Source organism: Cyclopterus lumpus, chromosome 13 (genome assembly GCF_009769545.1).
Source record: "Cyclopterus lumpus isolate fCycLum1 chromosome 13, fCycLum1.pri, whole genome shotgun sequence".
NCBI classification, from domain to species: Eukaryota; Metazoa; Chordata; class Actinopteri; order Perciformes; family Cyclopteridae; genus Cyclopterus; species Cyclopterus lumpus.
Genome location: NC_046978.1, coordinates 13,492,758 through 13,511,811, shown reverse-complemented (window position 1 = coordinate 13,511,811; position 19,054 = coordinate 13,492,758). Strand labels below are relative to the sequence as shown.

Genomic DNA, 19,054 nt, shown 5'->3' with positions numbered 1-19,054 from the left:
CTGTGTTGGAGGTAAACTGACGGTACGCAATTATGCACTTCATCAATATGATCACATTGCAGCACCTTTAGCAGCTGCAAAGTTCTCCCTCAATACTGAAATGGTAAATGCACCTGCACTTGTACTGTGCTTTTCTAGTCTTCTGACCACTCAAAGCGCGTTAAGACTACATGACATCATTCACACACTGATGGGAGGAGCTAAGGTTACACCTGCCCATCAGGACTAACTAACATTCACACACCGTAGGCACAGCTACGGGAGCACTTTTGGGGTTAAGTGTCTTGCCCAAGGACACATCGACATGGACTAGCGGAGCTCGGGATCGAACCGCCGATCCTCTAATTTGAAGGACGACCCTGCTCACCATTGAGCCACAGTCGCCCATTGGACCATTTTCAAAAATTGTTGTTCCCAATCTCATCACAAAAACATCGGAGAATAGGGTCCGTGTTGAAAAACAAGGAAGTTACCCTTTACGTTTATTATTCAATCATACAAATGCATAGCCCCATCGTTATATGTCTACTGTATGTTATTACTGGTTATAACGTCCAGACAGAAACCTCTGCACTTATCCAGGCCTCGTCTAGGAGAATGATGTGTTAGTGTGCTTGAATACAGAGGTTATCGTAGCAGACACAGATTTCAGTTCAGTCTGTTATTTATAGGGTTAACATGTGTCTTTGTAGCAGACCATACAACACTGACTGACAATACATTGTGCACTTATTTGCACACTGCATCGGGAAACTCGTCAATGACAGTGATGAGCTTTCTTCTCAGAATGCTTCTCTTACATAAATCATGTTAATTATTGTTAATACATGACACTATTTATGTCAAAAACATATCAAAGACCATTTAAAGTGGAAAAACTCACATTCCACCCACGATCACATAATTCATGCCAGTGACAACCATTACTAATACAGTGTGTATGGGAGGATTTAATAAAGGTTTCCAGACTACACACAGCCAGTTATATAGTAACCCTTAGCATGACAAATAGCACACACACAGTAATACAGGAAATAATACCAAATGATCCAAATTAGAAGACAAGTTGCTTGTGTTCATACCTGACAGAGAGTTGCTAAATATAAAATGTGTAAAATCTTATATTTTGTCAACTAAAAAGCATGTACAGCTTACAATACTGCCATGAGTGCATGTCAAACTGTTTAATTAATTAAATTGATAAAGCCACTGCAATGTGAGTCAGTCAAAGCACGTTTGAGCTTTCTCATATGTAGCAATCAGGTGGTGCTATTTATCAAATATTATATTACCAGAATTTTATTTTCATTTCATTTTGATTCGTGCATGTATATTTTTTATTTGCATATTTCAGACGTATTTGGCTGCCCATAGATGAGATTAATCTGCCTCCTGTAAAATATTTTATAAAAATGTAACTTCCAATAGTTCACATTATAGCGATAAAAACTATGAGCCATTACAACGCAATGCAAAACACATTGTATTTGTTCATTTTAAAGGAAATTAATAGATAATGGTTCTGAAAGTTTTGAAGCTTACATCCTAGCTCCGTCTCCAATGTAATGCCTGTAACTCATCAGTGGTGTATCAAAAGGTATATATTGTTTTGCACATCAACACATTTATGCCAATTCTAATATAATCAGTTGAATTAGTGGAGAGCATGCTGATGCAATGGAAATGAGGGAATTAAAATTAAGCTCACTGTAATAAGATGGTATATGGGAAAGTGGGACTGTTGTAGAAACATGGCATGATGATTGTATGGTTCAATGGGAAATGTATTGGTAGTGTATTTTGTTGATCATGTCTTTGGTTGGGGCACCTTAAATGTAAACAATATTCTCTTGATAATATCAATATTTAGTCTACTTTTACATGTTGCAGCATGTGAGCTTTGTTATTCTCTCAATGTTGTTTTAACTATGTTGTCATGAGAGGCCAGCTGTCTCTTTGATACCTGTAATGTCTCAAGCTGGTTGGCTGTGTCATCCAGATATCGGAGAGTGGTCGCCACTTCCAGATCTGGTGGTTTGGTCCATTCCCGGTTTCGGACTTTATTTTTTTTAACTGTGTGAATGCCTGTGTTAAGGCCTACACCTTAAAAAGGGTTTTTATGGTTTTATTATTCATGGATTTATAACTATAGGTGATGTATTGTGTGATATCAATATGGTCATTTAACACAATCGTGTTGTGAAGAACAACAATAAAAATGGTGATGGATTGATATATTAAAATAGTTGGCTGTATGCATTTAACTGCAGAGTTCTTTGGTTGGCAGAGCTCCCGTCTGTCACATGTCCTGATGCCGCTGTCGGAATGGGTTCAAGCTCGTGCGGTCGACCCATGAGGTGATGACAGATTAATATTTGGGGTTCATTTTGTGCAGTTTATTTTAACCAGGAAGGTTTTGTTCGCAATATAAAGTCAGATAGATTACTGTATATTGTATATACAAAATTTCTCAATCAGAAATAGCTAAACTAACAGAAACATCAATACTGTACAATGAAGTAGTCAGAAATATCATTGTGCATCACTGTTTACCATCTGGCTATACGTTTTGCCTACAATAGTTGCTCTTGTACCACTTTAAATGTTAGTGAAGACCAAACTAATGCCTGCACGTTGCTGCCACTGAGCATGCAGCTGTTATTACAGTATGTATTTTGAATAAAGATGATTTAGAAAAATGTCACAGTTTTCTGTATTTCACTTTATCCATCTGCCCATTCTCTATGCCTTCTTCTCCTTTTCAAGCCTTTCCCCACTCACAGGAAAACACCACTGTATATCACCAGTCTATTGCATGGCCGACACCTACAGCTAGCAACCTTTTACAACTACAGGCAATTTAGAGTCCACTAGCCCGTCTTCCCACGGTGGGAGGACACTGGCAAAGTCAAGAGGACACATGCAGATCCGTTTGAAGCCTTGTATCAGCATCAGAGTTTTGGCTGCTCCACATGCTCACGTGCTTTCCCCGCTACGCATGTCTCAAACCCAGGAAGCCAAGCCGCACGCTGATCTCATCATGGTGGACAATCTGGAACTGCTCCACCGGGAGTCAGTCAGAGGTGACTTTGTGAATGTAGACTATGTATTTTCAGCTTTCGCACATAAACGTGATTCATTGTTGGTTCTGAACTGTAGCCCAGACCAAAAGCAGCCCTGCTTGCAATTTGATTGCATAATGAATCCATGAGTTTGAAGGCTGACACCAAAATTGTGCAAGGATTTTACAAATCACAATCATTTCATCTTATATTGCAACAATCACGAGGTAATTCAGGTTACAAAGCAATCTACCAGCTGTGCGTTGGCATGCATTTGATTGGCTGGTGCACTTTCGTTGAGCTTGGGTCAACAGTTTTTTTACGGATGACCCTGCATTTCTTCTTTTTTTTTGCCAAAGCTCTTTTGCACCCTTACTGCGTCAGCCCAGAGGCCTCTTTCATATCAATGAAGGGGTCGACATTTTGACATGCAGTGCTGTTGTTCGAACACAAACAATGTTTCATTGATAATCACATTAGTTTACAGACAATGTGTGTCATTTCAAATCCCTTTGGTGATAGAGTAAAATAGGCTGTGTGAATGCCTGTGTTAAGGCCTACACCTTAAAAAGGGTTTTTATGGTTTTTTTATTCATGGATTTATAACTATAGGTGATGTATTGTGTGATATCAATATGGTCATTTAACACAATCGTGTTGTGAAGAACAACAATAAAAATGGTGATGGATTGATATATTAAAATAGTTGGCTGTATGCATTTAACTGCAGAGTTCTTTGGTTGGCAGAGCTCCCGTCTGTCACATGTCCTGATGCCGCTGTCGGAATGGGTTCAAGCTCGTGCGGTCGACCCATGAGGTGATGACAGATTAATATTTGGGGTTCATTTTGTGCAGTTTATTTTAACCAGGAAGGTTTTGTTCGCAATATAAAGTCAGATAGATTACTGTATATTGTATATACAAAATTTCTCAATCAGAAATAGCTAAACTAACAGAAACATCAATACTGTACAATGAAGTAGTCAGAAATATCATTGTGCATCACTGTTTACCATCTGGCTATAAGTTTTGCCTACAATAGTTGCTCTTGTACCACTAAATGTTAGTGAAGACCAAACTAATGCCTGCACGTTGCTGCCACCGAGCATGCAGCTGTCATTACAGTATGTATTTTGAATAAAGATGATTTAGGAAAATGTCACAGTTTTCTGTATTTCACTTTATCCATCTGCCCATTCTCTATGCCTTCTTCTCCTTTTCAAGCCTTTCCCCACTCACAGGAAAACACCACTGTATATCACCAGTCTATTGCATGGCCGACACCTACAGCTAGCAACCTTTTACAACTACAGGCAATTTAGAGTCCACTAGCCCGTCTTCCCACGGTGGGAGGACACTGGCAAAGTCAAGAGGACACATGCAGATCCGTTTGAAGCCTTGTATCAGCATCAGAGTTTTGGCTGCTCCACATGCTCACGTGCTTTCGCCGCTACGCATGTCTCAAACCCAGGAAGCCAAGCCGCACGCTGATCTCATCATGGTGGACAATCTGGAACTGCTCCACCGGGAGTCAGTCAGAGGTGACTTTGTGAATGTAGACTATGTATTTTCAGCTTTCGCACATAAACGTGATTCATTTTTGGTTCTGAACTGTAGCCCAGACCAAAAGCAGCCCTGCGTGCAATTTGATTGCATAATTAATCCATGAGTTTGAAGGCTGACACCAAAATTGTGCAAGGATTTTACAAATCACAATCATTTCATCTTATATTGCAACAATCACGAGGTAATTCAGGTTACAAAGCAATCTACCAGCTGTGCGTTGGCATGCATTTGATTGGCTGGTGCACTTTCGTTGAGCTTGGGTCAACAGTTTTTTTACGGATGACCCTGCATTTCTTCTTTTTTTTTGCCAAAGCTCTTTTTCACCCTTACTGCGTCAGCCCAGAGGCCTCTTTCATATCAATGAAGTGGTCGACATTTTGACATGCAGTGCTGTTGTTCGAACACAAACAATGTTTCATTGATAATCACATTAGTTTACAGACAATGTGTGTCATTTCAAATCCCTTTGGTGATAGAGTAAAATAGGCCACTGCGCAGACTGTCAATGCATGTAACGCACTTTTTGTTTTTGAGCATACTTTGTCAAGCAATTTAATTACATTAATTGTTGAATTTAAGTATTAAAAAAATCCATTACTACCTCCCGAAGATTGCTTTGTAGTTTTCATCCCAAAAAAATCATATTTAAGAAAAAACTGGCGTCGAAGAAATTATTAAACAAAAAGGTAACCGATAAGGACTGTGACACATTTCCTGCACTTATGTTGTATCGGATTATACAAAACTTCATTGTGTGTATATAAAGACAGTAAACAGCAATATGTAGGTAATAGTAATATGATAGAGGAAGAGAAAGACAATATGTAAGATACAAAATAAGTGTATTTAAACTTTCTCAGTTGCAGTTACACCACATGCGCACGCACACACACACATACTTTGCAATATTTTTTTAACATTTTCGTACTTGGACGTTTTCCACATCAAGCCAACATCTACCAACATCAAGGAAATCATAGCAGTTTCAAACTAACGTCCAACTCCAAACCACGAGACGATATAAAGCTGCCTCAACAAACTATGAGGCTGAAAGCCTCCAACACAAGAGGCCGGCTGCATATTCTGCACAGGTATGTACTGCAGACCTGCCTCTTAACTTAGACCGGGACTCACCTTTTGATGGTTCCTGTTCTCCGCTGACAGAACGATGACAGGGAGACATCGAAACGTGATCACAAACCGCGGGGATGAAACAGACAGAAAAAAAGAGAGGACTGGGACGCAAAGACATGAACAGAGGGAAGAACAACGAGGAAGAGGCGTTTTTTGAATTGATGAGAAATTGATGAAGGGGAAAAAAAATTAAGAAGAGGTAAGAAATAAGAGGACGGAGAGTAGAGAGAGGCCCCGCCCCCACATGTCCTCCTCCACTCAGGATGCTTTCTGAAATCTGCTCACTCGCCGGCTGGTGCAAAGAGAATGAGAGATGGGGAGGGGAGGGGGATGGAGCAGTTGAAGTAAGGGGTGAGAAGAAGGTTAATCATAGTGGGAGGTGAGAATGGTATGAAGATGAAGGTATGGAGAGAGAGAGAGAGAGAGAGAAGATACGGGCTGAGAGCTGAGTGTCCTCTCAGTAGCTGTGCTTGGACTGGCTCAGCCTGTGTGCCTTCACTGCAGCATTTTGCTGCCTTGGCCGTCCCAGAACAGATCCTCCACTCTCCCCCTCCCTCCGCCTCTCAACTCACCTCCCTCCTTTCCCTCCTGTCATCTCTCCTCCCCTTGCTCCTGTATGGCCCCCCCCACATTCTCTCCCTTCTCCCCTGTCCGCTCTTCCCTTCTTCCCCTCCCATTGAACTTCTCATTCCTCTTACCCCTCCTGATCCCTAACACTCTACTCTCCTCTCCTTCGGTGTAATGTCCTCTTTTGCTCCGCCTCCCTTCTCTACACAGATCCAAGGTCACCCTGTCCAGAAGCAGGTGTGTGTATGTGTGCGAGCGTGCGCGTGTGTGTGTGCTCACATGTGACTAAGTATTGGTGTGCATATGCAAGGACACATATGCGTGTATCACTGCATGTTTGCATTTCATGTATGCGTGTGTATTTATGTGTTTTTCATTAGCATCCACTGACTCTTTAAGGTATGTATCTCACTCATCCGTATCCCCCCCCCGCCACACACACACACACACACACACACACACACTAGAACGTGCATGTGTGTGTGAATGTTGAGGTCAAGCATCCAGGCCAAATGCAGGTAATAAAAAACTGGAAAGCAGAAATGGGTAACAGAAAGACATGATATACATATTTGTTGTTTAAAAAATGTTTTTCCTTTGAACTCTGCTAAAATATGATCCATACGATGTATAAATAAAGTGGAAAATAGATAGTCGATAATAAAGTTTCTCACCAGCAGTACAGATAAACATGGTGACACCACAGCCACACAAGAAATAACTATAAAACTATAGCCCAAAGGTATATGTTTAAGCTAGGATAGGATTCAAGCATCTAAAGACGTATGTGGGGGTTTGTATCAGCATATTTGTAATTGTTTTAAATGTCCTAGCATGTTGTTATTCTGGTTTTTCCCTTGCAAACCTGACTGACAAGCAGCACACAGTGAGGATGTCGTGGGTGTGCAGAGTCTGAGGTAATTGTGTGGACTTTGAGTATGACTAATCGGAGCATGAATAATTTTTCTGTGATATGTGGATGTCTATTATATCCCACAATAAAGTAGGTGCTGGCGTGGGGGGGGGGGGGGGGGGGGGTTGCACATGGAGTGCTAGCCGTTAACAGATGAGGAACAGTCTCCTTTGTCATGCAAGTCTACAGTGTGTCAAAGGTCAGTCCATCCTCCAAGGTCCAACACGTGTATTTGTACTCTCCAATCCTTTTGGCAGTTACAACACTGAAAGTGACCTGATAGATCCCCTTGCTTGCTAATATTAAGTTGTACATGTACACCTTTGAATTGAAATGGGAAGTTGTATTCGGGATTTAAAAAAATATGATTTCGCACTGAAGAACTGGTTTTGCGAGTTATGTTTTCAATTTCAAAACAAGCCCTTCCAATACGTACAGTTCTACCGCAGAACCTGAACAGGAACAAGAAACAGATCAAACATGAGCTCTCGCCAATGTATTGTATCAGCCGGCCAATCAAGAGTGTAGCAGGAGCATAACATGTGAGACGTGGAGACCGGAGCGAAGGATGCAGTGGAGACAAGGGGCTGTGTGGGCTATGGGTGAAGCACCCAGCACGTGTCCGGCTCGGAGACCCTCTGAGTAAGGCTGACTCTGCCTTACTTGCGCTGGGTGCGTGTGTGTTTTGTGCGTGCACGTGGCAGCAGTTATCACCCCCTGCCTCCCACTTACCGTATCCCCCTCCTTCTCCTTCTCTCTCTCTCTCTATCTCTCTCTCTCCGCCTGCAGTATCTCTCCTGCTCATTCCTCTCTGTGCTGGCCAGGGAGACACACGCTTTTCTGCTTTTTTTTCTCCGCCTGGCTGCTGGCTCTGCTCCAGCATCCCTCCGTGGCTCTCTTGTGAAGCTCTCCCCACCCCCACTTCACCCCCTCCACACCCCCTTTCAGCCTATGTCTCCCCGTGTGGGGTCGCCAGCCAGCCTGCGTCCCTGGCTGCTGCTGCTGCTGTTGGAGGGGCCGTGGAGCTGACTGACACCACGCTGCTGGCCGCCTACCTCTCTGCCTCGCTCCTCCTCGCTGCTTCACTCTCCTCTGCTGGATAATCACGCTGAGACCGAAAGAGACAGCGACAGGGAACGGACAGGGAGAGAGAGAGAGAGAGAGGGGCAGAGAGAGCGGGAGTGTAACGGAGAGAGAGAGAGAGAGAGAGAGATGAGAGAGAGAGAGAGAGAGATGAGAGAGAGAGACTGCACTCTTCTTCATTCAATTGCTGTCCTGCATTCTTTAGTTTTGTCTTTGCCTCGGCTCTTCTGGCCTGCTCGGGGAGCGGCGCAGGGGAACAACTGCTTGGTAAGAGAACTCTGTGAAGGAATTCATCCTCTCTCTTTGCGCTTCCTCTCTCCGTTCATTCCTGGGACAGAGTGCAGAGGAGGAGAGGAGGAGAGGAGAAAAGAGGGAGGGACCGACAGCGGGACTTCAGCTGCACTACTCGGTGTCCCCGCCTTGCTCCAGAGACAAACACACACACACACACACACACACAAACACATTTGCATAGATTCGACACAGTCCTGGTAGACCAGACTGGGACAGATTGACAAAGACACACGCGTAGACAGACACGGACACAGACAGACAGACAGACAGACAGACAGACAGACAGACAGACAGACAGACAGACATACAAGTGGTGTCATGACGTCAGTGGACAGCTCCGGTTTAAGTGTCTCTGGTCGGCTGAGACCATGGGATCTACTTCATGCGGGTCTGGCAGTTGCACTGCTGTTCGGTGAGTTCTACTTTCTCTCTCTCTCTCTACCTTTTAGCTGCACTTGTCATTCCTCACTCTTCCACGATAATCTCTGCGCTCCACCACAACACTGGACTCCTTTTCCTCTGTGTAACATTTTTATACCACACGCCTCATGTTGTCTTTACGTTTCAACTGTTTCTATGCCCTCTTCATCTTCCCATTTTGCTCATTTGGTTTAAGTATGTTATGTACCCACTCTTTTTTGTGGGTCATTCACAGCTGTCAAAATACATCTCTACTCTTTTTTTACATTTTTTGTATTACCCCACACCAAAATCTGCTATTCGATCACATCTGCTTTGGCTTCTTTTGTCTCATCCTTCTCTTTCCACATCTGAAGGTTATGGTGATGTCACAGGTGATGTTTACTTATTGCGGGCTCCAGGGCATCAAGGTTAATATTTAACATCCAACCCTATGCCTGTTCTGAACTTGGACATGTGCTTGCTGAGCTAAAGGAGTGACTGACTGGGTGCCTCTTCATGCCTGTATTCAATACGGTGATATTTTCAAGGGAAAAATTAATAAAAGGAGAGAAATAAAAATGCTAGAAAAAACGTTCGCCTCACATATAAAAACATGTTTATGTCTACAGTTCTCAAACCTGTGTGTTGTGTTTGTGTGGCATGTGTGTAGTATTACTGGTAGTGATGTAGTAGTGGTGGTGATTTGTGTTTTTTGCTCATACACTTAAGCTTTAAGACAAAAACGAGGACCAATGGGTTAGCTTAAGTACTCTATTGTGCTATTTCTTAGCTAAGGGTACATCAAAGTATGATAGTTCAATTTATGTTTTGATCATTTTAAGTCATTCTACAGGCCAAAATTCCATGCAGGAATAGGTTTGAGCGGGGAAGCTGTTTCTGCTCTTACTGTGTTTTACTGTCACATTAATTTCTTTCTTTTTGGGGATTTTTTAATGGTCCACAAACTATAATGCGGTTAGTGGTAAAAATGCCACACAGTTTTATGTTGTCCAGTCAAGACATTAACAAAAAAGTATTTGCATTTCAGTCAAGAATATAGTCCTACTTTCAGCCCTCATTGTCACAATGGCCCTCTTAATGCTACGATGATGGTCCATTTTATCTATTATTAATCTTATTTTCAAGGGAAAAAAAGGATACCAACTAGAAATGTCACCAGAGAGTTAAACGGTGTATAGTCAGAATGACATTTACATCTTGCAGACCGAATCAGCTCAAGAGGTTAAGAAATAACCAAAAGTTAACAATCTCTGTGTACTGAAATGGTTTTTTACAGGAACACAGTCCTATCCAGAGGTCGATATCCTGAAATGTTTGAGCTACAAAGAATCCAAGTCCCAGGGTAGCCACTGTGGTCCCTTCCATATATTCGTCAATTAATCACCACCATTCCCTCATTTCTGTTATTGACCTTGTTAAGACCTTGGACCAAACTAATTTTGTGGAAGCCATATCTTTGGTGTATATTAAATGACAATTCATAGGTTCAGATTTTTTGAGGTGCTGTCTTTTCCATTCTTTGCAGTTCTTCAGTTGACCCTTGATTATTATGTCCACCGTGTAGCGATATCATGATGAATCTAATAAACCCCTGCTGCAATTGCCATCTTATCGTGGCAGTTGTCCATCTACATTCTCCACGTGACAGTATCTAAAATCATTGTACATTCTGCAATTTTCTATATTATACAGCATGCATCCTTATATGCTCATTACAATCTGTTCAAATGTCTTGCTTGTAGAAAACCAACCATTTTACATCTTGAATATATTCCCTAATATATTCCATTCCTTTTGCAAACATTGCAGCAATCTCTTTCAAAAGAACCATTGGGACCAAAATATAGCAGGGAAACACAAATTACACAAAACCTCCTGTAATATACTATAAAAGCCACAACAATTTCATATATATATATATATTAAAATACCCTTGAGGAGGACATGTCAGCACCTGTCCATCCCACCCATCACTTCCTACTCCACTGACACCACCTTTCATTACCCTGCTCCGCCATTCCTCTCTCTCCTCGTCCTCCTCTGTTCACTCCCCTTTTTTTCTCGCTCACCCCTTCCTAACACTTCTCCCTCCCTCTTTTCCTCAGATGAGGTAATAGTGTCCCTTCGGTCGGTTTCTCTACGGGTTCACTCGCATAACCCTTCAATCTGGGGCCTACTTAAAAAAATATATAACTCGCCTTCACAGGTCTGCCAAGTACACACACACACACTTACACACACACACACACACACTTGAAGCCAGTTGCTTGTTTCTCCCATAAGTGGATTCAGATATTGATGTTTCCCAACTGGGACAAGAGATATTTGATAGTGTAGCTAAAAATATCATACATTCCATTACTCATGGACACTCAAGTGCATGCATTTACACCGGAGGAACAGACATGCATGTACACCACACACATGCACAACACAACTAGTATGGTAGTATCACAGTGTGTGCGTCTGTGGGTGTTTGTCAGGACTAGCTGAAAACATTTGAGAAGAAGAGGAAGGGGGCGGAGGGAAAGAGAGCAGAGGTCTAGAAGGAGGGAGGTGTGAAATCTATTTCTGGGCACGAGGGGGGACACTCCTCTCAGATATGTAAAAGTGCGTCCACAGTGCGTGAGCCATTTAGAAGGAGATTCTCCATTGTTTTCTCACTTGTTTTCCTCTGCACCATTATTCTCTCTGGAGCACTTGTTTACAAACCTTGCTCCATGGCACTGTGCCAGTTAGTAACTTATGCTAGATTGTAAAATAGTGTGAATGAATCCACTTAACGGTGACTCGGGCAAGCAGCCAGCAACAGAGGACATTTCCAACCTTCGATAACACCAAATAAATCGTACACAGAACCGCTCCCTACGTCTCTCCTCTATTTATTTAGTTATAGCGTCCCTGAGGAAAACGTTCTGAAAGCAAGTAAGACAGAAATATTGAGCGAGAGCAGATGTGCCCAGTTCTGCAAAAAAAAGAATCGGAAGAGCTGCATTTTTTTAAAAAAAAGAGCGAAACGAGAAATGGAAAAGGAGAACCCAAACGGCCTGAGTTGCTAGTGAAAGTGAAGGAGAAGAGTCAAGACTACAGAGGAGAGGTAAAAATATGGGATGTGAGAAGACGAGAGGAAAAGAAGTGAGACTGAGAAGAAGAAAGAGCAAATTCAGAAAAGTGAAAGTACAACCAAACCATACACACTGAATAATTATATATTCATATAATTATATATTTAAGATTTAAAACTGTATTACCTGACAGGCACCAGGTAATTGTCACTATAAATTACTTTCCGAGTCTCTACTTGTGAGCACAAATGTATCCAGTTGGTTTTTCCTCTTGAACTATATGACACTTTACAGACCAGTTATTACAAGGTTTAATTGCATTATAATTATATGCACAGCACAGTTAATTGCTGAAATTTTCCCTGTTGATTTAGTAATCAACAGGGAAAATTGATGAGGCCTTTGACATGTTTTTCTGTCCGTGGACATATTATGATGCCGCGATAACCTATTAACCGTTCAAGATGCAAGTCAATAATGTTACAGGTGTGTAGTTGAGATCAAAAGGAAGTTTGAAGATGGGTGTGGTTTGAGCAAGGGTATTTGAAGTAAGTGGGGAGCAAGGGGGGGACTAGGGAGAGGGGCCATTGGCCTCCCACTTTACAAAGTGTGTTTGATTTTGGCCATTTTTCGCTATATCAGACAAAGAGAATCATCATAGGTAAACAGAAAGATTAAGTGAAATGTGGTCTAGCACAACTAACATAATGTTTTCCCAGATTATAAAAGTACATGTATCTTTTTTTATTACTAAAATATAACACTTATTTTTTTTTTTTATCCCACACTGTCCTTTTGGTATGATACTGAAAGTATTTGTTTTACATCCTCAGTTGCACTTGGTATTGGATAACTTAATCACAGTAACTTTAAATCGTCAGTGCCCAAAAATGGCAATTCATCTCAACTCCAAAAGTGAGCACCCCAAAGGATTTCAGTGTGTCCAGAGCATTTAACGCCCAATGTGTGAAAGGTAAACAGGGATTTCTTGAGGGATTCTGTTGTTAGGAGGTTTTGTTCACACTGATGTCTTCACAGAGCTGCAAAGCATGCGGTGCATCTTATATAGACAGCCAGTCTCTCACAAACACATAGGCATGTGTTGCTTTAACACTGTTTGCACCATGTTCAAGTGCAATGTGAGCCTGAGCAGGTCAGTATGTGGAGGAGCGTTTATAAATAGGCCCCACGAGTGTGTGAGACACCAGAGTTCAGTCTGAGAGTTACACCAGCTGTCACTTGAAAAGAATCATTACCCAGCCCAAAACTCTTTTGCAAATGAAAGAGTTACAGTGTGTGTTTTCTGCTTTGCACAACAACGCCACACGACACCAATAATATTTTGTAATAATTGGTTTGGATTTGGAAGCATTTTTGTCTCTCTGTCCGTTACCCTCCTTACACACATGCTGGTGTGACACTCAGGAGCAGCGAATGCACCGATAGAACTGAGTAAGGGAGCAACAATAAACAGCACAGCAATATACACTGTATATATATATATGTATACTGTATATATATATATACAGTGTATATATATATATATATATATATATATATATATATATTCAAAACAATTCAGGAATGCACAATGCATTTTAAACTCTGATCACATAAACCATCAGTGGACAATTATTAACGCGTTCAGATCCGTGGTTTATAGTCTAAAAATCCCTCTGAATTCCAGTGACATTCTGTCCTCAGTGACATATTTCCCTTCTTTCTTGACTCCTTTTCAATCGCTGGCTTTGTGAAGTAAAAAAATCTAATATAACAGTTTGGCTGGGAATAGGGGGCTTTACTGGAAACAGGATAACACAACAGGTCTTTATGTCCAGAAAGTATTGATAATATGAAAAACGTAACTGGTGCCATCAGCCTCAGTCAGAGTTGAAGATCTTAAAATCAATGTCTCTCAGCTGTCTCTTTGCACATTTTACTTTGTTTTGGGAGGCTGTATTATTGATTATGACTACATCATCAGCCATAAATTGAGTTTGAGTCTAGACTCAAGAAATTCAAACACACTAACAAAGAATAGGGAACACTGTTTAGGGGGGGGGATAAGAACACTTTCATCTCATTAGAAGTACTCACTGTAATATATAGACTAGAATGTCTTGTTTTTGGTCCAAAAATGTTTTAAAAAATGTTTAATGTTTAATTTTTAATTTTTAATTTTTTAATTTTTATTTTTAATTTTTAATTTTTAATTTTTAATTTTTAATTTTTAAATGTTTTATTTTTTATTTTTTATTAATCTTTTCCTTTCTCTCTTGGTTCAGGTGTATGGAGTGTTGGTGGACTGGAGGTCTCGACAGGTAAAGTGTCTACACTTGAAGCAATTAATGGTTCCACGGTCCTGCTGCCCTGCACCTACTCCTCCTGCATTGGTATCAAAAACCTTTACTTCAACTGGCACTATGATGACAATGGAACCATGATAAAGGTACCACACACACACGCACACACACACACAAACACACAGACTCATTGCTGACCTTTTTTGTGTTGCATGACTCTTTTAATTATCGATATGCATATGAAAATTGATCTGACTACCCATCTCTGAGTATCCGAGTACATATGTACATTTGTGTGTGTGTGTGCGTGTAGTTATGTGAAGCGGTGATTCCTATTGAGGGAGTGGAGCCCAGGGTCTTTGTATACCATGAGCGTGTGGAGTTTGTCGGCTCCTCAAAGAGCAACAACATCTCCATCCTGCTGTGGAACATCACCTTCGAAGATCAGGGAAACTACCTCTGCTTCGCCAGGAACGAAAAAGAGAAGTTCCGCAACCACACTGCTATCTACACTCTTCTAGTGGTGGACCAAAGTATGTGACACGTGAGAGCATGCAGCTGCAAAACACTTACAAGTGCTTGTACCTTAAGACAGTGTTTCATCTCCCTCTCTCCCGCTCCCTCTCTTCCTCTTTCCAGTTAAGGAGGTTGACAAATCGTTGACAGTGATCATTGTCTCAGTGCTGGGTGGAGTCATTGGCTTAAGTATCATTTTCATGGTGATAAAGGGCTTGGTTGTTCACTTTCTGCTGAACGATGGTGAGAAGAAGTGAGTAGATCGCAGGACACCGAGGTTGAATTCAGAAAATACAGAATATAGTTGACTGTAGACAGTAATAGGCTTCTTATCAAACATATGACTGACTATATAGATGTTTTAATCAACAACAAAAAAAGAATTGACAGAAGACAATGCCCAGATAATAATAATTTACGATGTGTAAAAACAAAATAATTAATTAATCATAATATGACCTTCAATAATGTGACTAAATATCAAAGTATCTATTTATTAGGGGTGTATTTGGATTAGGGAAATTAGAAATGCAGTTTAATTTTTAATCAAAACGGTCATCTTGATAATATGAGACTAGACTATTGTTGTCCATGGTGACGGGACATTTTGTACCACTTAGCAATAAATACGTTACCCACACAGGTGCCGATATATCATCAACATAATATTTGGCTACACGGTGTGACTGCAGCTTATGAACACTAAAACAAGACAAATGGCATCTCTACTTTATCTTTTTTGCATCTATCACAATTATTCTGTCAGTAGTGAGTTGCAAAGCAGACATCCATGTATGAAATATGATACATGCGTGTACACAAAATGGTGCACAAATGGCAAGAGACATTAAGTTCTTCTTTCCTTTCAATTAACTTCTTTGATTTGTGTTTCAGTAACATCATAATTACATATTTCCAATTAGTGTCAAACTCAAGATTAGTATTAGGGGCTGTGAGGGTTAGGCTATGTACAAATCCCTGCAGTGTGTGTATATATATATATATATATATATATATATATATATATATATATATATATATATATATATATATCACTTGTATCTCCTCCCTCTCTGGGTGTTCATCTTAACCTTTGCTTTCACTGTCCCCTGCAGCAAAGAGTGTCTGGTGAGCTCAGGCAATGACAACACAGAAAATGGACATTCAGGAGCCAAAGCAGACAACAAAGGGACACCAAAGGCATGAGTGAAATGCAAAGTACGTCTGTGTGTTTGTGTTTATGTTCAACAAATGTACAAGCTCAGAGAAAGAGCTGTTACCAGTGGACTGTTTTATCTTACTAGCGGCTAATACAACATGTACATTTCTATTTTAAATCATGCTTGAGATTCAGAAAGTGTGGAATGTACATAGGCCTGGATCACTCTCTCAGCTACATGGCAGCCCATTTGTGACACAGAGTGCAGCCGCTGTTATCGACTTCTCCCCTCCTGAAAGCGAACACTTTCTCTACAGTATAGCCTTGAGTAAACTTGTCTCTGCTCCCAAATATACTTGCTGTGTTCATAACCTCTTCACATCATCTTAGAGGAATAACTTTGCACAAAGCAGATCCTCAGTTGTTCTTTTTCCTTTGGGACCACATTTCAAAAATCAACTGCCACTCCAAAATACAGGTTACCAGTCTCAAGGGGCACGCTACCAGAATGTTTGATTCTTCCATCCACAACTCAAAGTCAAACTTGGACCCAAACAAACCTAACAAGTGGGTGCAAACACACCTGGATGCCATGATGAATTGCCATAATCTATGTACTGGCATGTTGTCAACTGAAAAACTAGAGTATTCTTCAACCAGAATTTTGTTTATAAAATATATAGAATTTGTTGGTTATAACTGGTAAAATTAATATTTTTAGCACTGCTTGTAAAATGGTATTTTAACATTTATTAAGGATCAGGTACCACTATTTTCATAGGCTACTGACTGAACGTGTTTTACTGTTCTTATGATTAACAAATCCTACGGTGGTTTGGATTGCTTTCGAAACATTTCTTCTCCTGACCTTTTATTCCTGATGTGACCTTAAATACTGCCATTGCCGGCCGGAATTTCCATGTTCACAGCAGGGTCCAGGTTTGACACACTGTTGGGGTGTTTGGTTCATTAATGCCAACAGTAGATTTTGATATGCTACTTCCTAGCTCAGGCTGACAATTGGGCTTTCTTAGTTGACTGAAGGATCCAGTAATGCACAGTAATGTTTTATTGTTCTGCTTCTGCTCACTCTGCTGGTGGGAAGATAACAAAAAAAGAAAATGTATACAAAAAACAAACTTAATCCTCATCAAAAGACAATCCCTAGATTACCTAGCTCCCTATAGAAATTAATGAAATTAATCATGCTGCTTCTGACTAATAACCAATGCATTTTTAGCATGTGCGCATTTGAAATAACTTCATATAAGTATATGTTGTCTCGGACCACAGGACAGTAACATGTCTGCGTGTCTCTGTACGGTCCCATTTAACCCTTCACATGGACTTCAATCAACTGAAGCTCTGCTCGATAACCACGTCCCAACACTGCTCCGACTTCTCTTCCCCTTTAAACCTGGTCAGAGTGACGAAAAGGTGACTCTTCTTTTAGAGCAACGGCCCTGCATGTATTTGTGGGAAAGAACGGGTGAAAGGAATTTTACACTTATTCAGAAGTGAGAGCATTTTCATATCTCTAAACGCAAATCATAGAATTCAACAACTCTGCTTTGCTCAGTGGCAAATGGGCAGGATATACTGTAAGTGGGGAGAGCAACAGAATACCGATTCACGACTACATTTCCTGTATGCAGACTAACTGGCTCCTATACGAACTTGCTCTGAGAACCGTAAGAAATCACTTTACCACACCAGTTTATTGATGCTGCCTCGGCAATGCAGGTAGCACAGCATTGGGACAGATCAGAGAAAAAGAATGTAAAAATTGTCAGGGAAAAGATGTTTAATATTGTCCAAAGAATAGTATATTTTAATGAATTCTAAACCTAATATTGAATATATTAATGCTATTATCAAATGAATGTGTGGATACCTCTGGAGGCCAGTGGTTCATTTTTCTTTGCCAACTGTCTTATTTCATGTGACTCATCAAACCAGCCAATATTTTCAGTGTTTTGCTCAAAGTTCAGTTCAGCCAACAACTACTTAATGTGACTGTAGGAATGTTGGTCATTGAAGATAATAATAAGTTTGTGTTGGGTTTCTAAATAGTACTGGTGTCTTATTACTAGAACGTGTATTGGTAAGTACAGATCAACAAGTGATCAAGAGACTGGAGGGAGCTGGGAGTAAAACAAGTAAAGGAAAAGAAAAATACATAATTCATGAATATAGAACATGCTTAAATTAAAACAGCTTGTAAAAGAAAAAAGAAAAAGAAAAGGAGAATCCAACAAAGTCTTCACTATCTCATTTCTGCATCTTGTGATTAACGAGCTAAGAAGCCGACTGGATGCGACTCTCCGTACGAGAGGTCTGTGAAGTCAGCGGACATGACCTGCCACACCCTCACACATTGCTTGAATAGCTATGAAGGCTGAAAGCTACACACAAACCTGCGTACGCACACAACACGACAACGCGCACTTGCATACTAGGAGCCATTTTGAAACCAGGGTGTCGTACGCTGGCCTTGCATGCAAACGAATGCAGCACTTTGACCACCGTTTAGAGCGGCTGCATAGAACAGGAAATCATGGACGTGACTCAAAAGTCATCGCTCTTTTATAACACATTGGGAGGGTTGACAAAATCCAACATTTTCATGTTGTGTTTACCTGACAACGGCAATGTGTTAAAATGGTTGAAGCATTGTCCGAACACATGTGTTCCCCTTTTTGCTTTTCGATGGAAGCAATAAGACAGACATCAGATTATGCAATAACCTGTTATATGGCACTTTATAGGACTGGCTGTGATGGAAACTCTATATGTCCAAGGCACTGTTCATTGTACCAATGTATGTATCTACACTGTACTTATGTACTGTATTTACTGTATTTCAGTTGGACTAATGCATCAGCATTAGAGTCATACTGTATATTAGACAGATGTATTTACTTTGGAAAACTGTAACGGCTCGTACATTGTAACTGTGACTGTGCAGT

General features: G+C 40.8%; 1 protein-coding gene across 1 annotated transcript; it reads left to right on the top strand.

The window, feature by feature from the left end:
• The first annotated feature begins 8,937 nt into the window (after window positions 1-8,937).
• Window positions 8,938-16,132, top strand: LOC117741609 (sodium channel subunit beta-4-like). Its single transcript, XM_034548747.1, has 5 exons — window positions 8,938-9,031; window positions 14,393-14,556; window positions 14,724-14,943; window positions 15,050-15,179; window positions 16,042-16,132. Exons 1-5 carry the CDS (start codon window positions 8,938-8,940, stop codon window positions 16,130-16,132), a joined length of 699 nt encoding a protein of 232 aa, XP_034404638.1.
• The last annotated feature ends 2,922 nt before the right edge of the window (window positions 16,133-19,054 follow it).